We start from the raw sequence: 21,457 nt of genomic DNA, 5'->3' as shown, positions 1-21,457 counted from the left end.
GCCAGCCGGCCGCCAGAGGGAGCCGCACCCAGCCCCAGCCTACCTGCTGCCTCCCTGTTTCAGGCTTCCCGCGAACATTTGATTTGCAGGAAGCAGGGGAGGGGGAGGAGCATTCAGGGGAGGGGGCAGAGTTGGGGCGGGGACTTTGGGGAAGGGGCGGAGTTGGGGTGGTGCCGGGGCCCCGTGGAGTGTCCTCCTCTTTTAAAACTAAAATATGGTAATCCTACCTCAGCTGGACTTGGCAATTATGCTCAGCAATCCTAAAAATCAGGTCATTGCATCCAACAATCTGATTACAGCTATGCAAGTTCAGCCTCTGGGCGCACACAATCTCATTTTTGCATATACAGTTTTAGGGTATGTCTACACAGCTAAATAAATAAAAGACCCACAGCAGTGAGTATCAGAGCCTGGTTCAACTGACTTGGGCTTGCGCTGCGGGGCTAAACATAGCAGAGTAGATACTCAGGCGAGAGCCCAGGCTCTGAAACCCAGCAAGGGGGGAGGGCTTTGGAGCCCAAGCCCAAACATCTACACTGCTATTTTTGGCCCTGAAATGCAAGCCTGTCAGTTGACCCAAATTCTGAAATTCACTGCTGTGGGATTTTTTTTTTACTGTGTAGACATCTCTTTAAAGGCTTCTTTAGACTCTCCAAAGCTTTTATTGTAATTTTACAATAAAATAATTTTACAAACTCCTTGTTTCCAGCATTTACAGGCTGCAAACAGTATCTGCATTTGCTCCCTAGAGCCCAGCTGCTCTGCTTCTGCCAATCAACAGCACTAATTGGTTCCAAAGACCTTCTGAGCGCTGTGGCTGAGTGAGCAGCATGCATTGCATTCCCCAGTCACCACTACAAACAGAAATCAGTGCTTTCAGTATTTCCATCCATCCCTGAATGGTGGAGTATTCCCCTGCCCCGGTGATTTCACTTGTAACAGGCCTGTTCTCTGCTCTCCCCAGGTGTGCTGTCTCTGCCTGCCTACTTCAGCCCCTACAATGATGGCTCCATAAGCAGTGATGGACGGGCCGATGCTTATGCCCAGCTGGAGCTCCGAACCTTGGAACAGTCTCTCTTGGCGACTTGTGTTGGAAGCATCTCAGAACTAAGTGAGTTTCAGCTGTAACTGATCGTTTGTTTAAACAAAATATGAGGCCTGCTGCTATTGAAGTCAATGGCAGTTTTGTCATTGGCTTCAGCATGAGCGGCATTGGTTCCATGTTTTGTAAAATGTAATTGTTTCAGGGTGCTGTTCGTGGAAATCAGATTATGCCACTAGGATGTTTTATGCTTAATTTATGCACAAAATGTCCTGCTTCCAGCATTTTATTCTTTGTCTTAGTGAATTCAGTGCTGGTGAAAGATCTGTTTCTAGCTATGTAGGTGCTTAAATGGCTTTCATCAGCCTAATGTCGGAGCACCAGATTGACAGCAGTTAGTCAAATGGCCACAAGTTCACTTTCTAGTTGTACACTATCAGAGGGGTAGCCGTGTTAGTCCGAATCTGTAAAAAGCAACAGAGGGTCCTGTGGCACCTTTGAGACTAACAGAAGTATTGGGAGCATAAGCTTTCGTGGGTAAGAACCTCACTTCACTTGCATCTGAAGAAGTGAGGTTCTTACCCACGAAAGATTATGCTCCCAATACTTCTGTTAGTCTCAAAGGTGCCACAGGACCCTCTGTTGCTTTTTATAGTTGTACACTAGTTGATGCTTCAGGGGAAAGTTTTTTGCTTAACTGAAAATTATAAAAATGGGGAGAAGGGAAATCCTGAGAATGCTTCTAATAAAATCAATTTGGTAAATCTGTTTTTTGTGAACAAACCCCAGAGTTTGGGCCTAAACTACGTGATAGTGCCGCTTTAAAATAAACCAAAATGATTTGTGTTTTCCTGGCCTGCTTTTCCTTGCAAAATTTCTGCTGGCACCACTGTCCCAGTCCCCGTCATCTGAAGGCTAATGAATATCAGGGGCTGGCCAGGCCCAGAACTTGTGGTTTCACCATTTATTTTGCAACTTGCCTTAATTTGAGGTTTTTCAAATTCTTTTAACACACCTCTATTTATGCTGGAACACAAGGGAGCATTTGTAGCATGGACCCATGATTGAATGCAGCTTCCGCTCCCTCTTTCCTAGTCCCTGCTTTGGCCAGCTTAGTCATTACGTCTAGTGAATGGATGTCTTGATATAGTCACCTACTGATTTTAAAATATGGTCTGGAGCTTGCCAAAGAAGTAGGGAGTGGGATGTTATTCTTTGCTGAAAATTTGAATTCCAGATGCATTTCTTTTCTGATCATGTGGGATTCAGGATTAGCACCAAAGCTAGAAGATGCATAGGACTCTTGTAAGAATGTTTGGGTCTTAAGGAAAGATTCAGGAGCTGCAGAAATGGAAAGGCAGAGACATTAGGAGGTTTTTTCCTCTCTGGAGTCTACTTGTAAAATGAATTTACTATGCAAAGAATGAGTGCACAGCTTCACGTTGCAAAGTGAGGTTTTAACATCCCATCGATCTGACTCACTAATAACTGCATAATGCTCAGACATACAGTAGCCATGTGTTTCCCCAGCATGTGTAATATCAATCCCTAAAGCGTTCCGCTAGAGGCATCGTAGTAAACTTGGTCTTTTTGCTGTTAGACCTAAGTGGATTAGCCTAAGAACATCCTAAAAACTGCACTGGGAGTTGGGGTGGGGATGAATTCACATTTTGTGTGGCTAAGTTCACGGCACCGTCTCAGACCCAGCTTGGTGTTGGTGGCTCTTTCAATTCCATCCTTTCCCAGCATTGTAATCATAGAACACAATGGAGGAACATTTCCTGTGAGGATTCTAGAGGACTGTAGAACATAAAGCAACAGAAGATTCCCAGGGAATAAATAGATCCTATGCATATATAATATTCTATAGTAGTGGTTCAGACTAGTGCTACAGGAATACCACTACTGTAAATTGTAACAGTAGTGGTATTCTGTCAGGCGACTGTAGTGTTTGTAACATGGTGTGTGCTATGTTTAAAGCAAGTGTCAAATGAAGAACACTTGGGATTTATATAGCCAAAGGTGCTCTCTGCAGGTGCTAACCCATGGCAGCTTCCTGTTCTGAGGGGGAAGGGTTAGTATCTTCTTAATAGCAGCTGTGTAACATAAACTTTCCCTCTCCCAGTTGCCTGGTCAGGGAGTCTTCCAATGTATTGACACAGGAAGGTTGACAAGGGTTCAGAATCCCCAAGGACTGAGCAGCTCGGATGGATGCTTTCTCCTTGGGTTTAGACCTCTATCCGCATCAGAGAGAGACTTCCAGCAAGATCTGTGAAAATCAGAGAGATAGAAATATAAGGACTGACCCTTTAATAAGGGAGATGGATGTTGTTACTCCTTGGAAGCAATCTTCAGCTATAGAACAGTGAGGAGGATAAGAGAAGCAGACACCAACAAGAAGGGACTTCCAGCTAGGACAGAGGCTTTCCCTCTCTCTGTCCTAAGAACCTGGGCAGAAAGCTGGGACTTGAGGGCTAGTTAGGTGGCATCAGATGGCTCCAATGTAGAGAACTGGTCTGGCCTCATAACATGTAGAGGACAGGGAGAATCAAAACACGCAACCTACCTGGACGCTGCCTCTGTCCCCTTGCATAAATTATGTTCCCAACCCAGTGCTGACGTAGGATCTTACAAAATGTATTTCATTAGCCAAAGGCAGGCAAGAACCCATGGATGTGGCTTCAGAAGAAAAGAAACAGCATTGAAATAGCAAAGAAAAAAAATAATGCAAAGTCATCACACCTATCCCTGATGACGGGCAAGTTTAGCAACTTAAATAGTAGTTTAATTCTACCATTGTCTAATGGCTAGGAATTTAAAAGGAAATTAAATTTCCATTGCAATAAACGAGTTGTTCTCAACCTATTTACCATTGTGGGTCACATATGTGGCCCACAATGTGTTATGTGGGCTGCATCCAATACTACCGGTGTGGCCCTGAGGATGTCGCATGGGCCGCAGCTCTGTGCTAATTGGGCCGCAGATTGAGAACCACTGCAATAAACTATAAAATGGCAGCTCCAGGACCTGCCTATTGGCTTAGTGGGTAAATAATAATTACACACAAAGAAGGCTTTCTCAGTTGCCAGTGAGTTTATTTGGCTGAGAAAATAAGCATATGGGTTTGGATGAACGTTCAGAAATGCTTTTCCTGTCCCCTTTTGTGCAGGTGACTTGGTATCGCGAGCAATGCACCACATGCAATGTTTGACCACCCTCCGCCCCGGCATGAGCCCTATCCGGCAAACCAGGCAACAGCAGCCCATTACCTGGTCCCCTGATGCCCTCCATACCCTCTACTACTTCCTACGCTGTCCTCAGATGGAGTCCATGGAGAACCCCAACCTGGATCCGCCAAGGATGACCCTGAACAATGAACGGTAGGGAAGTCTGTTAACTGTTAGCAGTAAAGAAGTCAGGCCAACAAGGCCTCCTTTTGCAGAATAGCTCAGGGCTTATGTGCAGTGCAGTTTGTTTGCAGGAGGTTATCTATCAGGCATCAGTTATTCCTGCTGCCCAGCCAGCATGTGTCATTAGCCTTGCCAAGTTTACAAAGTGTTAGAATTGGAGCTGGGAAGCAAGCTGCTTTCTCAGACAGTCTTTTCCGAGCAAGACATATACTGTATATCGCCAGCAAGGCTTGTCTAGGGCCATTGCCAGGAGTGCATGTGGCTGCCTAAAGCAGTAAAGACCTTACCAAAGAAAATGTTACCTTCTCAATACCACTGATTAATGATTGTCATCATTCTTGGGAATAGGAAGATTGATTGCAGTGGAGAGCCTGAGAGGGATTTATGACCACCCTTCCGGGGACTTATTTCAGTTGCTGCTACGTGTCTAGTACGTGGGAAACTTGCACAAGAAGCCAATACCCAAATAAAAACAAAAGGGCCACCCTTACTCGTGCCAAGCAGTACCTGACTCTGGAAGTAGTTGTATTATTAGACCTGGTTGGAAATTTTCCAATGGAATATTTTTGAATTAGAAAAGGTTGATTTGTCTAAATTGGAACGTTCTGTGGGCACGTATTGATTTTTGACTAAATTCTGACAGAAACCACACAGGTTTCTGACACAGCCCTGCCTGGCAGCCAGGTTTCAAAACCTGCCTGGGTTCCTGCTGACTCACCCACCCAGCTCCTCAGCAGCCCACCTAGCAGGCTGATGGGGAGCCTGGGAGTCCAGCTCCTAGACTTGCAGCTCTTTGCCAGCCTGGACCTCTAGGGCTTCCTGTGTTCCTGGTTCCCAGGGTCCCTGGTTTCGGGGCAGCCCACCAGATGGATTGCTCCCGAGCTAGGGCTTCCAGTCTCCCAGCTCTTCAGCAAAACAAAACTTTGGTATTCACATTCCACAAACAATGTTGAAATTTCATTTTTGTTCCGTTTTGGAATTATTTTTTAAAATTTCTGAATGTCCCATGGAACGGGAATTCCAGTTTCTGGCCAGCTGTACCCAGGACATGTTAATGTGGCTTCTACTGTGTGGTGCATTGTCAGCCTGGCAAAAAGTCAGGCACACAGCATCTCCCTTTGCCCCCTTTGAGAGCAATCTCTGGCTGAGACGCATCCTAGGCTTGCAATGTGTTAGATTCCAACTCCCATGCTAGGTGGCCACATTCTCAGAATGAAAACGCAGGTCATCTGTCCGGCACAGGAGCAGGGGAAGGGACGATACCTGCCACAGATTTATTAATACTGCGGCCCCTTATTCCAACAACAATGTCCTCCACTGACCCCAGTGTCCCCCTTGTGCTGAGTGGCAGCAGACGTCCAGGGCCTTATAGGTCAGTTCTCCAGTGGAAGAGAAATCGGTGATATGGAATCCGGATATACTCTTAAGTGTAAATTTGCTTTATTTGCACACATTCGCCAGTCCTGGGATGAGATGGTCAAACAGCATGCAGGGCAGTCCCTTCTTTTAGGCATCTCAGCCCAAGGATGTTCCCAGGGAGCAACTCTGCCTCAAGAATGTATTCTTATCAGAGCCCAAGGCAGACAGCAAATTCTTCACCTGCTCACACGGTTCCCTGTCTACCCAAGCTGCCTCTATATCCAACCTTGCATAATCCAAACTAACAACAACCCAGCACAGCTTCCCAAGACTTACATGTCAGCCTGTCCAAAATTTGCTTGCAGGCTAAGAACTTGGAAGACTGTGTGTAACAGCACCACCAAGTGACACCTGCCATAACGATATGATAAAAACGGTTTCTACTCACTCTCAAGCTCCCATTAATTTAAAAAGAGATGTTTTTAACTTACAATTTTTTTCTCACTTAAAAATAATAAAATAACAAATTTAACATCTAATGTCATTTTTAAAAGTTAGCTGAATGTCACTTTAATAACACTAACAGAGAAAATAGTTTATAAATCACAACAAATTGGCCTTTCCTCACACCCGCAGACAGGGTCCTTCATGACTTTCTCTCCTCCCCCCCCCCCCCCCCCCCCACCCCCCCTTTCCCAGTGTGGACACGAAGCAGCCCATTTCGTGCATTCACTCCTTCTCATCACCTTCTGGGCTGGTGCCACTGTCAGGCCCCACTTTTGCAAGCCTGAGTGTTGCTGCCAGCCAGGCCTCACTCCTCCAGGCCTGATGGTGGTCCCAGTGCCACTGGCCAAGCCCCGGTGGTGATGGATGGTGCCTCCAAGCCTGCTGCAGCTGCTCTCCCCAGGCACTGGTGATAACAGCTTCTGAGCAGAGCCCACAGCAGGACCCATGGGTGAGGGAGAAGCTGAACATAAAAATGGGTGTCCCATTTCCTGGTTCCAGGTTTCCAGGACAGAATGCAGAAGTCTTAGAGGGGAAAAAGGACATCTGGTCACTTTATCCAAACCTCAACTGCTATAATTTCAGCCTGGGTTTCTTTATTGTAGATTTTAAAAAACGGCAAATGAAGAGAGCACAATTATAAATTATAAATCTCTCTGATGGGGAAAGCAGAGTGCACATCTCAGTCTGAAAGATGTTCCCTCTTGAATCCCCTCACAACCCTACCCATTAGAAGACTGTCAGGAAGGTTCCTTTGCTCATCTGGGCAGACTGTCTGTTACTACGTTCTTGTGTGGCACCAACCGCAATGGGGTCTCAGTTTGATTGGCGTGCTATGCTACTCTATTCCAAAATAATAATTCTCCCTGTACTGATGACTGATCCTCTTCTAGAAGAAACTACAACCTTAAAAAGATCTGTCTGGTGGGAATAGAAGCAACTGGAGAGAACCAGTGTGAGCTTGTGATAGAAATAAGAGGAAATAAGGAATGCAGCAGGTTTCATTTTAAGTTGTTTTATCTAGAAAGATAAAGAAAAAAGTTACATGGTTAAAAAAGGGAAGGGGATGCAAATGTAATAACTGCAAAGTTGGCTACATTGTTTGTCCTACCAATCTGAAAAGGTCACGCAAAGTACGTCTACACTACAGTAGACATACCCAGTCAGAGTAGTTGATCAGAGTTTGATGTGGGTTAAAACATGAATGCCGTCCCAGTTTTCCACTTTTCCTCCACGCCTACATCCCTTCTATGATCCCCAGAGCTGGGTTAGAGAATGCAATATCAAAATTTCAATGCGAGCTGTATGTCTATTTTATGTTTAAATCAATACTAGATGCTGCATCAGCAGCAGGTTTTTTGGAATATTTCCACCACTTACTTCGGATCGAGACTTAGGTGTACAGGAAATTAAAAGTGATAATTTTTAAAAAATAAAAAGTTTGGCATTAGGAAAAAAAAACCATGAGCCTGAATACACCAGATTAAATGACTTCAAACTTTGATGGAACCTGTGTAAATCAAACGGCCAGATATACCAATAGGGTTACCATTCCTCCGGATTTACCCGGACATGTCCTCCTTTTGTGTGCTAAAAATAGCGTCCGGGGGGAATTTGTAAAGCACTCACAATGTCCGGGATTTCCCCCTCCCCCGGCAGAGCGAGCGGCTGGGAGGGCTGCAGGAAAGTCCCGGGCTGGACTCCGGAGCAGCTTCCTCCTCCCACCCCCCACCCCCTGCATTCTGAGCCGGCCGGCAGCTCCTCCTCCTGCAGCCCGCTCCGGCAGCCCTGTGCAGGGCCAGGGACCGGGTTTTGTGTTCTGCAGGGGAGCTCAGCCATGTGTCCGGCTGGCACAGAGCCCAACACCCTGTTCTGAGCAGCAGGGTAAGGGGGGGCAGGAGAAGGGACAGGGAGGTTCTGGAGGGGGCAGTCAAGAAATGGGGGGGGGCTTTTTGAGGGGAGTGGAGAAAGTTTTGGGCAGTCAGGGTACAGGTAGGGGGTAGGGTCCTGGGGGGCAGTTGGGGGGGGTCTTAGGAGGGGGCAGTTAGAGGACAAGGAACAGGGAGTCTTAGGTAGGGGGTGGGGTTCTGGAGGGCAGTTAGGAGCAGGGGTCCCAGGAGGGGGCAGTCAGGGGACAAGGAGCGGGGGGTAGGGGGCTGGGAGTTCTGGGGGGGAGCTGTCAGGGGGCAGGAGTGGGGAGAGGGATCGGAGCAGTCAGGGGACAGGGAGCAGAGGGGTTTAGATGGGTTGGGAGTTCTGGGGGGGCTGTCAGGGGGCAGGAGTGTGGAGAGGGATCGGAGCAGTCAGGGGACAGGGAGCAGAGGGGTTTAGATGGGTTGGGAGTTCTGGGGGGGCTGTCAGGGGGCAGGAGTGTGGAGAGGGATCGGAGCAGTCAGGGGACAGGGAGCAGAGGGGTTTAGATGGGTTGGGAGTTCTGGGGGGGGCTGTCAGGGGGTGGGGAGTGGTTGGATGGGGCGTGGGAGTCCCAGGGGTCTGTCTGGGGGTGGGGGTGTGGATAAGGGTTGGGGCAGTCAGGGGACAAGAGGCAAGGAGGCTTAGATAGGGAGTGGAGTCCCGGGGGGCAGTTAGGGGCAGGGGTCCCAGGAGGGGGCAGTCAGGGGACAAGGAACGGGGGGAGGGTTGGGGGTTCTGGGGGGGCGGGAAGTGGGAGGGGCAGGGGCGGGGCTAGGGCGGGGCTCCTCCCGTCCTCTTTTTTGCTTGTTGAAATATGGTAACCCTATATACCAACAGCAACTAACTTCCAACCCCACATGGAATCTGTTCCAGGATATGTTTGTATGTGTCGTACCCCATTAACTCCAATCCCTGTTATTTAACATGGCTAGTGGGGTAAATATTGCTGGGGACACTTTGTACATGAGTCTGTTTATTCATTCCCAACTAAAGGGAAAAGACGGTCAAGGTTGCATGTGAGTGTGCCAGGGCGCAGTGTGATAGATGAAGGCATTGATTCATCTACTCTGGCTTGGCAAAGCTGTGTAGCCAGCCCTTTTATTCTTTACTGAGCTGTGCTAAATCAGCTTCAAACTCTGCATTGCTCTATTGTGCATTTATGGTCGCTCTGGAATATGCTTTTAATGTGTACTGCAAATCTGGGCTATTTTCTAATGAAAAATCTCAGTCATGAACCTGGACAATAATGCTGAAATGCTTTGCAATTGCTTGTGCTGTGGTTCCTGGGCTGCCATGCAAAATCTATCAATGTTTTTTAAAAGCCCTAAATTTAGCAAGGAGGGAGACGATTATTAGAGTTACAGGTCTAGTCGTGTAAACTCAGGACTGATTATGAGAAGCTCTGAGCACCTACAACTCCTATTTACTTCAGTGGGAATTGTTGTTGCCCATTCAAAGCTCACAACCTATTAGCTATTTGCTTTATCAGATGAGCTCTTTGTCAATCCGTTTTATGCCACCCGTTACACTTATGAAGGGGCATGCTATGAAAATCATTGCAAAATCAGGGTTGGAAAGGACTTTTTAGTGCTTCCCTCTGACATTGGGGGGAATATATAATTCACTATCCTAAAAACCATCCCTGATGGCTGCTGTCATGTCAAGGCTGTCAAAATGGTGCTAAAAACATATTGCCAAACTACAGAGCTGCTGATACATGCAGACTCAGCACTACAGTGACCAGATGTCCCAATTTTATAGGGACAGTCCTGATATTTGGAGCTTTTTTTATATATATATGGGCTCCTATGACACCCCTCCCCCCCATCCCCTGTCCTCGTTTTTCACACTTGCTATCTGGTCACCCTACTCAGCACCCTACAACCAACTCATTCTGAGTGCAATTCATATGTATGTGAGGGGTTGCGAGAATGCACATATAAAGGGGAAGTGCAAACTGCGTGTGAGAATCCCCATGCAAGTGGCCTGCACACTTAGGCCACCTCCGTTCACAAGAACATACAAACTGCACCTCCTTGTCCATGGTAAGTAACTCCCTTAGCAGCCAAATTGATGAGATAGTGAGAGCCATGTGGGAGTGAGAGAAGCCTGGGAGCCTCTCTGCAGGTTGGCAAGTGGCAGGAGCCTCCTATTTAGGACTCCAGTGTATATTTTCACATTGAAACCTGGGGAAGCTTGTTGGCTGGTGATGAGGCTCTGTGATGTTCTGATTCCTGTCCAAAGGCAGAAGGCAACAGTGAAGAGGTTGAGTAGGAGAGTGAAAACAGGCATCAGTAAGTAAAAAGCCTTGAAACACTGTCCCTGTTGAAAACATGTTTGTTACATGACTGACTTTGAACCCCATCTTGGCCTCATCCTCTGCACATGCAGAATACTGTCTGCTGCATTGTGCCAAATGAGACACCTGGGGAGGCGTTTTGCAATTTGCAAAGTGCCACACCTGTGAAATATGGCAAACCCACTAGACAAGGATCTGAGATGTGAGTAAACGTCTTTGCATAGCAACAAATCCCAGATTGCCTGAGGGCGTCAGAGCTCACGCGTGTCATATCAGAACACATCTGCCTTAGTCACTGGCAAAAATGAGTATGCACTGGGCACTCATATCTCTTGGGTTTCACAAAGATCACATAGCAGTCAACATATTTTCGTTGTGTGAAGAACAAACAGAGGTGTGGCTCACTCCCCAAGCTCCTGCCCTGTTTTTTCCCCTTGCTGATGTCAGTATGGCTCAGAGCAGTGGTTCCTAAACTTGTTACTAAGGCGACCAACTGCATTTTGTCTCTTTTGGGGGGAGACCCACCATTACCCCTGTTCCCCTTCTCAGCCCTCTGCTTTCCCTCTCCCCCCACGCTTGGCTCTTCCAGCCCTGCCCCCTCCTTCAGCCCCAGCCAGTCCTTCTCTCTCGACAGCCAGGCCACCATGGCTACCAGACTGCTGACTGTCCACTTGCTGGCTCTGGCCACTTCCTGCCTGGGTCCTGCTCCCCGTGCCGCTGCCTGCTGGGGAAGTGAGAGCAGGGGGCAGCAGCAGCATGTAGGAAGTGACTGGCGCCGGGGAGCAGACAGCTAGCAGCCTGTCCCCACTGTGTGCGCCCCGGAGGCGCTTCCTCCATGCTGCTGCTGTCTGGATCACGCTCCCCAGGCCTCTGCTTGCTGCCCAGGGGAAGTGAGAACACAAGGCAGGGAGCACCTCTGGGGCATGTGCAACCCACTTAGACCTTTCCCAGGACCCATTGTTTGAGAAACAGTGGCTCGGAGGGTAGCATTCTACATTCCGTGATCATGTCCCATGCTAATAGTTGGACTATGGGGCACTGCACTTTGAGGAGGACTATCCCATGTTAAACCAAGGGCCCTTTTCCCACTTCTGCTAGCTTTCCAGGTGGAATTTAAAGATAGTGTGGTGTTTTTCAAAGGAGTAGAAGATAACTTTGGTATCTGGCCAAGATTCCTCTGTCAATACAATAATAATACTTATCTCTTAGATGATAGATCTTATGGTATACTTATCTCTTCATCCATAGATCTCAAAGTGCTTTACAAATAAAGGTGTCATCATCCCCATGTTACAAATGGAGAAACTGATTCACAGAGAGGTGAAGTGACTTGGCCAAGTTTGCAGAGCAGGGCCATACCAGAGCCAGGAATAGAAACCATAGGCCCCATGTAGCTCCCAGGCCAGTCTGCTCACTGGACCAGGCTGCCTCCAAAAGAGGATGGGGTGTCCCAGGCTGTGGGCGTTATCACATGCCTTCAATGGTTGCTGCAGGGAAGAGAGCATGATCTTCTAGGACTTAGAGCAAAGAAGTAGAATGCAAGAAACTTGAGTTTTATTCCCTATTGTGCTACTGATTTGTTATGTGACTTTGGGCAAGTCAGATAACATCTTCTATATGAGGAGAGATTAAAAAGACTGAGACTTTTCAGCTTGGAAAAGAGACGACTGGGATATGAGAGAGGACTATCAAATCGTGAATGGTGTGGAGAAAGTGAATGAGGATGTGTTATTTACTCCTTCATGTTACAGAAGAACTAGGAGTCACCCAGTGAAATTAATAGGCAGCAGGTTTAAGCAAACAAAAAGAAGTATTTCTTCACACAACACACAGTGAACCTGTGGAACATGTGGCCAGGGGATGTTGTAAAGGCCAAAACTATAACTGAGTTCAAAAAAGAACTAGATACTTTCCTGGAGAATAGGTCCATCAATGGCTATTAGCCAACTGAGTGTCCTGAGCCTCTGATTGTCAGAAACTGGGAGTAGACAATAAGGGATGGATCACTCAGTGATTGCCTGTTCTGTTCATCCCTCTGAAACACCTGGCATTGGCCACTGTCAGAAGACAGGATATTGGACTGAATGCATCATTGGTCTGACCCAGTGTGGTGGTTCTTATGTTCTTCCTGTGCTTCAACTTCCCTATTTGTAAAAAGGGAATATGATACCTTCCCCACCTTAGTAAAATGCTTTGAGATCCTCAGGTGGAATGTAAACCCATAAGCCCAAGATACCAATTTTCTGCAGTGATTGTCTCTTGATAGCACTGCTTTGTAAAGCACTTTGGAATACTTAAAAATAAAGTCGAATCATGTCTATTATCACTGTCAGTGGAGCCAGTATTGTCAGGGCTTTATGAACTGTCCAGGTCGCACTTGTGTCATGATTTACACACTCTCTGCAGTGTGTTATTTTATTCTGAATGACAGAGAGTATAAAACACTCTGTGTCGGCAGAGGCTCACAGTCTCTGCATGCATTTGAATCTCTCAGTAAACATTTTATTCCAGAGCTGATGGAGAAGGCCCCATTCAGCCAGCAGTAAAAATTCAGGACTTGCCAGCTTCATGGAAACTGACTGTTTCTCGGCTGGAAAAGCTGCGAGCACTGCAAAAAGCCATCCATGACTACACAGGGGCCCAGCTCATAGGAACAAGAGAAACTGGTTCTGACTGCTGGCCACTGGAGGTGTTCAGAATGCTTATGTCAGATTTTGCTGTTCACTCAGAGGGGGCTGTTTGTGAAGCGACTGCCAACCAGGCTGCTATCAGTCAAACAATCTCCCCCACCCCCAGTTGCATTGAAATGCCTCAGAATGGCTGATGCTCTTTCTGCTTTCAGCTGGGCAGCTGCTCTATGTACCAAGTTCAAAAGTGACCTAAGAATTTCCTACTTCAGAGAGGAGCCCCTCCCATCTGTTACCTCATTGGCACCAACGGCCATGAATAACATTCAAGCCTCAGTTGCCAAAAGGGCCAAACTGGAGAAATGTATAAACGTTATTGCCATCATCCGTTGCCTCTCAGTGCACACTGTGATTTGCTGGGCAGCAGAAGAAAGGATGACCGGTTGAGACTAGCTGTTTTCCTTCTGTGCCTTCTGCTGTATGGAGTATGTGCAGCAATGCCTGCTCTGCAATGCGGTTCAGTGGGGAAATGCAGCAGTGCTGATGCTCCCAGAACCCAGAGGAAAGGCACCAGCACTTTATGGTGCTAGCTTCTCTCAGGATTAAATGTCCCTTAAATATTGAGATGAATGTCTTAGCTTGTTACTAAAGAATTGGACATTTATTTGACAAAGTGCCGGAGCCAAGGTTTCACTAGCTAGGAGAGAAACCAGAGATGGGCACAAGTCATTAAGTCCAGATCCATAATCTAACCGCAGTCCAGACATGCCTAAAGTTGATGTTTGCTCAGATTTGGTGGTCCGCCAATTGTATACACAGTAGTTTGTGTATGTCTATCTTTAATCTAGGTAGCACAGGTAACAATGCAGTGGCATGGACTTCAGAGGGGGGCCAGCAACTCTGGTAGGTACCCAGTGTCCCCAGTGGGCTTGTACTAGGGTGACTATCCAGTGCTGAAGCCCATGCCACCACATCTTCACTACTATTGTTAACCTGTGCTAGCAAAAGGGAGAAGTCTTCCCCCACTGGATAGTAGTATTGCATCTTGAAGTGCTTAATATGGAATTTACACCTTCCTATGAAGCATCCAGCATTACACAGAACAGGATACACAATGTTCCAGCATGGCTACTCCTGTAGTCTTAGGACACCCACCTGGAAAAGCTTCTCATTTTGCTTTTTGAAACAAAAAAAAATAAAAATACTTTTGTCCTTATACACACACCCCTTTCACCTCATTGGTGAAGTGCTTAGGGATAATGTCAATTAAGCCTCTGCCAATCAGGTAAGAGATTGAGATGTTCTCTTCCTCTGTGTATAGAAGACATCTAGCCAATAAGAGTGTGACTGCATTCTAAATATTTATGTTTTAGGCTTGATGCAGGTGAAGTTTTATGGCCCATTATACAGGTCAGACTGGGTAATCACAGAGAGGTCCCATCTGGCCTTAAAAATCTATGAATCTGTGTTATTAATTGAACATCATCATTTATTAATGTAGCTTGCCTCAAGGAGGTCCTGTCATTTGCCATTGTTGCATGGCAATCCACTATCAGAACCAGAAAGAGAACCCAGGAGTCGTGACTAACCACTAGAGAACACTCCCCTACCTTGATGACAGTTACTGGGGTGAATTTTCTGAGCTTGCTGCTCTGACCAGTGTTTGTTTGGTTTTGGGAGATGCATTTTCAAGGCCCCTGAGAAGTGTCACTAACTATCAAGCTAGCAGAGGCTTTTTTAGGAGAACCTTATTTCTCAGGTAGATGTTTACAGGTTCTCAACTGACTACCAAAAGGCTTCTCTCCCTCCCTCCCCCGCCCCTCCTCCCGGGTAGGTCTACACTTCAAACACTGCAACCGTGCAGCTGTGCTGCTGTAGCACTTCAGTGAAGACACTACTGTGCTGACATGAGAGCTTCTCCCGTTGCCATAGTTAAATCACCTCTGCGAAAGGCAGCAGCTGCGTCAACAGGAAAAGCCCTCCCATTGGCATAGCATTGTCTTAGGCTTAGATTGATATATCTGTGTGAGGGAGAGGGGATTTTTCACTCCCCTGAGTGATGTAGTTATATTGATGTAAGTTTATAGACCTGACCTCAGTAGCAGTACTTTTACAGAAGTACTCTGGTCTCATGAAGTGTCATGTAGTGCAATAGTGGAACCACAAGCTGTCTCTTGGATCTCCTTGGAAGAATCCTCCCTATGCAGGTAGAAGAGGGGATTGGACTAAATGACCTTCTGAGGTCTCTTCCAACCCTAATATTCTATGAAGATATTTGTGTCCAAATTCTTTTTTACAGCCCTGTCTCGTTGCTCACTGTGCCCATCTAGAACACAGTCTGATACATTCAGCTCAATGAGCCATGTTTCTGAGATTGCTGGCAATAAAATTACATTTGGAAAGCTCTTGTCTGATGGGGCTGTTCTTTCTAGGCCTGCCTCATCAAGCACTTGAGAAACTGGCTTTATGGGTGTGTCATCCCATAGTTCACTCTGAAGTTTAGTCTTTCTCTTTCTGATTGGGAAACTGCATCTTGTTTTATGCCTTATTTTGATTTATGTCCAAATCTAGTTTCAGTTTAAGGGTAGCTGTAGCCATGTATTTTTGAGGCATGTGGAACTACTTGGATATGCCCAATAAATATACAATATTGTAAAAAAGAGCTTCTATATTTCAACTTGGACTTCGAGAGTTGATTTCATTCAAGTTCTAGAAGCTGATAAATATTAGATTTTTTTTTAATTTATGGGAGATATTTTTTTATAAACTTAGCTGTTTATTTGCACGATGAATTTAGAGGCATGGTTACCATGACACTGCATGGTAAATCAGTGAATTGTCTCTGGAAATTATTACATATTATTATATATGTGAGGCATAACATAAGTAGGTAGAGAATTGCTTGGGCCCTGATTGAGCCACTTGCCTTGAGTAGTATTGTACTATCGACCAGACTGATATTCTTAATCGTGTTGAATAGTTCCTTAAGCCATCAGCAGTCTCACTGAAGTCAGTGTATGTAAGAGTATCGTAGTCTGGCCCTATCCAAGTAGTTCCACTGATAACTCCAGAATGACTTGTATAGTACTACTCAAGGTAAAAATGGGTGACAAAAATCGAGCCCTCGAATTGACCATGGACCTTGGGCACCCAATTACAGAAATCTGAGACAGAGAGGTAAGTGATTTGCCACAGGTGACATACAAGTCTGCATCAGAGCTAGAAATAAGAACTTGTATCTCCTACCTCCCAGTCTTGGCCTCTAACCACTAAGCTATGCTTCCTAATGTAGATAAGGAGAATTTAAGAAAGAATTTGAGTTGCAGAGATACCACTGGATCACTTCCTGCTGTAATTTGCAGCCACGCAACACCATTAATTTCAGTGATGTGACTCCAGATTTAGACTGGGGGGGATTGAAAGCAGAACGTGGCTCACTCTCTTTCCCCTTTCAGCAAATATGTTAGACTAGAATATATTCCATCAACGGAACGTGGTTTCTCCACAGTGTAATCCACAAACAGGAGATTTGAATCAACTCAGACATGTAACTCATTTGAGTGGGATTTGTCTTGCAGAGCAGATATCCTTTTTTTAAACCGTCAACCTGGCATTTACAGTAAGCATTTGATGAAAGCAGTATATTTGGGTTTAATAATCCACTATCAGATCACAGAGGCACACAGTCATGAATAAGGAACTGTGAAGCACAAATTGCTAGGGCCTCCTTTCAAAGATATTCCTGTGAAAATCTAGGATTACCCCAGTGGGAGTTTAGTTTCTAATCTCTGCAGGGCCAAAGAGTGAGGTGATGGTGGCTATTGTCATAAAATATACCAAGTCACGTTCACTCTTCAGAACAGCTTAGCTGTTAGCTTCCTTCTTTGTTATGAAGATGTTCTTAACAATAAAAGAGGAAGCCAAGGCAACCTGCTAGCCACTACTGCTGAGGGGCACTTGGCCGCAGACTGTCCTTTATTTAGTACTGACATTGTTTAAGCACTGACCAACTCCTTCCTCAGGAAACAGGCAAGTTCTGCAACTTGAGGTCTGTAATATACTCCAATAGGAAATATTAACCTCAATTAGGAATAGGAATTGTGGGGGTGGCCCAGAGAAGAAACTTGGCTCCATCATCATTCTTTACATTTAGTGTGCATTCAACCAAAGCGCTCTATGCCCTTCACCCACATTAGTTAATAGAGCTTTGCAAAACTCTTATATTATCTTTCATGACACACGCCTATAGAATAATTGAAGCAGATGGAGATTAAATGACATGCCAGCAAATCAGTAACATAGGAAGAGAACCTTTGAGTCAAGATTCAGAGTAGCAGCCGTGTTAGTCTGTATCCGCAAAAAGAAGAACAGGAGGACTTGTGGCACCTTAGAGACTAACAAATTTATTAGAGCATAAGCTTTCGTGGACTACAGTCCACTTCTTCGGATGCATGGAGTTAGTCTTGAGTCAAGACTAACTCCAGTCAGTCCCCTGTGCTGTTCACTACACACATTCTCCCTCCCAGAGCTGGGAAGAGAAGCCAGGGGTCCTAAACCTCACTCACCTTCTGCCATCCCTAAAATGTCTTTGCAGTAAAATAAACCCCCAACAATTTTAAAAAGTTTCCTTGGGTTTCCTCCCCTCCCTTTGTGATGTGTACTGGTTAGGCTGATCTTTGTATTGTAGAATAATAAACAATGAACAATAAAGGGAACCTAGTATTAGAGACTTCTGGTTGTACCAGCCCTGGGAATACATTCCAAATGTGCCCTTTAGTCACCCAGGCACACACTTTCATTTTCATCTGAACAGCTGGAAACTTAATCCACAAATAGTGCAGAGTTTAAGATTGACAATCTTGAAATTGTAGTTACCAGAACTGCAAATGGGTAACTTGCAGACACTAGCTATTTCTTACTTGCTAAGAAGCAGAGCTGAAAAGTGTTTCTTCAGTTTTAAAACACCTTAATACCTGTAGGGGACCTGCTCCAAAGCCCATTGCAATCAGTGGGAGTCTTTCCATTGATTTTAATGGGCATTGGATTAGGTTTGGGGGTGGAGGGGGTTAAAAACAATATTGTACAAGAGAATGTTCTGTGAATTTCTTTATTTTGCAAGTACAACAATTACTGCCAACATTGTCTAATAAGCGAGAAATCATAAGGCAAACTGCTATCTAATGGTAAACAGAAAATACTGATCTGACCTGTGTCAAACTTTTGGGGGCTACCAAACATGAGCTAACAAGTGTTGCAAGTTTTGAAGCGCCAAATGCTGTAATTCCTCACGCCCACTGAAATTCGTGGGAATTGGCAGTCTGAAAATCACACAAAGGCGGCTGCTGCATCTTGAGTCATGGTGAGCCTGCCTGCAGCAGGGGCCAAATATCTCATTACTGGTGACATCAGAATTACAGGAGCTGGCAACACTGTGTTTCTAAGTGACTAGTGCACAGGCGAATGCTCACAGCGCACTCAGCATAGCTTGTGGTTTGTGTGCAGGAGTCCTTTTTAACAGGCTGTGATCAAAGTGCTTCATTCTGAATCCCCATCAGGCTATGAAAACTGATCAGTGCACCTCATCACCAGCTATAACACATACAAAGAACCAAGGAAGGGTGGAACGTAAGGCTTCTGGAAAGAAGAGACCATGTGACCATCCATTCCAGTGACCCCACCCCTATAGGAATGGGGTAGCTATTGTGAGATTCCCCCTTCCCTTTGGATCTAATGACTGGAGAGGGGGGGCTGGAGAGGGGGGCTGGGTAACATTGTTACCACCCCAATAGTAGGTGGGTATGTTTGCCAGAGAAAGAGCCAGCCAATGAGTTGCAGAAACTGGCCGGCTTCCCCTATTTAAGGGGTCCCCAAATGATTACGGTCTGAAGCGGCTGCTTTCTTTTCTTGTACCCATGACTGACTTCGGACACACGCAACTCAATGCCCTCAGAAAGAACTGGCTGTGAAGAGCAGTGTGTGAATCTAGCCTGAACTTGTCTGATGGCACCAAGTCAGCACGATCTTCTGATAGAAGTTCTGTCAAGCCTCCAGATTCCCATGCATGCAGGCAGAGGCTGCCAGTGCCAAAAAGATGTTGGGTGCAGCAGTTAGCCATTGGCAAAGGCTGAGTAATTCCCCTCTGCTAAGCAATTGGCAGAGTAAACTTTGGAGACCGCCCTCTTACCTTCCCAGTCAGAGCTAGGATGCCTGGGAGAAAGTGAACATTAAATGAACGGGAAGAGTGTAGAAGAAGCAGGGAAACTACAGCTGAGAAATGGAAAAGAAAAATAGCATTTCTGATGGGTCAGCTAGCAGGGGTGGAATTCACAGTCAGCAGCCAAGGAGCCTAGCTAGGATCAGTCTCAAAAGAAATGAACTAAATTATTTCCCAGACAGGTCACTCAGGAACACTGGCACATCAGCCTATGATTCCTTCACTAATATGTCTGGGGCTATCAGTCTCACGTACTTCCTCTGCCCAGGTCCTTTTCCCGCACATTGGAGGCTCTACACTCAGACCCCCATGTGCACTCTGCATTAACGTCTATGACCCACAAATGGGATTTTATATTTTCTAATAATATTTTGACTATGGAAATTGTTGCGGCTGCACCAAATTTCCCTCCGGGGTTAAACATCATTCCTGCGCAACTGAATGTACAGACCAGTTAGTAAGATTTGATCATATGACAAATACAATATAACTTTCTATTGTATTCTTCTATTGAGTCCATCACTATGGTATCTCACAAAGGAGAAAAGGAGCAACATGAAGAATACTCTATTCTTATTTTCTCTCTCTCTCTGTCAGATGTGGTCTGAGTACATTTTCTTCTTTGTCTTTTGTTCCCCACATTTTGTTCATTATCATGGACAGGCCAAGTAAAACAGCAGGTGGGATTTACATTAAGATAGGAAGGCAGTTACATTTGTGGTCAGGCTCAAGTCTTCTTGAAAGGACTTTCAGAGCTGTGGGCATTCTGGTGAGAAAGCTTGATCCCTGGTTCTTACAAATCTTTTATAATTGATAGCTTCAGAATACCTGACGAGTGTAGCTGTTGTGGCTGGTCCTGGTCCTGGATGGAGAGGCACCCAACACATTTAGAAATTCAGTGTAATCAAGTAATTCTAGGGACTGATCCTGCCACCCATGTTCATGCAACTCAGTAGTGGACTCAGAAAGGACCATTCATAAGGGTTACCGGATCAGGCTCTTATTTTGTATAGCAGCTTTCATTCGCCCTATAAAACGCCCTCCTCAGCAATTGGTCGAGAAAATCCTGGTTTATGTGGCTCACCCAGATTTCTCAGCTAAATCCCTATTGAAGTTCTTTTTATTTTGCACACACATTGTGTCAAATCTATTGGCACGCCTATGTGATTCACAAGGGCGTAATTTGCAGCTTGCTGTAACTCAGCTCAGAGGTGATGTGGGTTAGCAATACGAAGTGATCAGAGAAATTAGTTGGAGTTGGGCCTGCTTCAGCTATTGCTGCTGTACCACTATATCAATGCCTTGTTTACACTCTCAGGCTACTTGAGGACTCACTGGCAGAAGTCCTATCTCATACCACTATTTTCCAACTGTGTTTAGCTACAACATTGCAGCACTTCTTGCCACAGTCATTAATGGTCACCACCAAGTCGGGCTACCACAGCTGGATGTGATGTATGGGGTTAGGAGGAGGGTGAATTTATTTTATTTTAGTTTTCTCACTTTTCTGAGTGTCAGAACCAACACTGGAAAGAGGGATTCCTCGTCCCCATCTCCCACACACATTGGATTGCTTACTCTTTCTTTGTGTCTGGAACACAAACACCTGGATGATGACTAGAGCAGTTTATTCAAACAGATGGTGCAGAGAAGTGCAGAGAAGTACAGAGTTTTTGAATGGTAAAACAGAATTGTTAAATTTAAAAAATTAAGAAAAATAAATCACCTGTATTATGTTTAGCAGCAGGATTGGTACAGGTTTCACTTCATGCCATTCGATCTCTCACTGTTGCCTCATTGGTTTTAAATGTGCTTTCTGACAATTGAGATTGAACAGGACATAATGGGAAAAAATATCCTTGTCATTTGGCAACAAGGGAAACCAACATCTTCATCTCACCACGGGACAGACCTCAGCCCATCTATTAGCCAGAGGTTGGAAGGCCTCTTGCGTTGCTGGAGCTGCCATTTTGCTGTGCTCTTAGAACACTTGAGAATGAAGAGCATTGATCAGTTAGGACCTTCTGGAGGTTAAGATAGCAGAGGAAGACGTAAGGATCATTCGTCCGTTTTAGTTGTGTATAAGAA

General features: G+C 45.6%; 1 protein-coding gene across 1 annotated transcript in view; it reads left to right on the top strand.

Annotated features, from left to right (window-relative positions):
- Window positions 1–21,457, top strand: part of ABTB2 (ankyrin repeat and BTB domain containing 2) — a 191,008-nt gene that overhangs the window by 132,555 nt on the left and 36,996 nt on the right. The window contains exons 2-3 of the mRNA XM_008179566.4: window positions 965–1,111; window positions 4,212–4,422. Coding sequence (XP_008177788.3) covers window positions 965–1,111; window positions 4,212–4,422 — 358 coding nt within the window. The remainder of the gene's footprint in view (window positions 1–964; window positions 1,112–4,211; window positions 4,423–21,457) is intronic.

The sequence above is a fragment of the Chrysemys picta genome, chromosome 4 (genome assembly GCF_011386835.1).
Source record: "Chrysemys picta bellii isolate R12L10 chromosome 4, ASM1138683v2, whole genome shotgun sequence".
Taxonomy (NCBI): Eukaryota; Metazoa; Chordata; order Testudines; family Emydidae; genus Chrysemys; species Chrysemys picta.
This window is presented reverse-complemented; position numbering and strand designations above follow the sequence as displayed.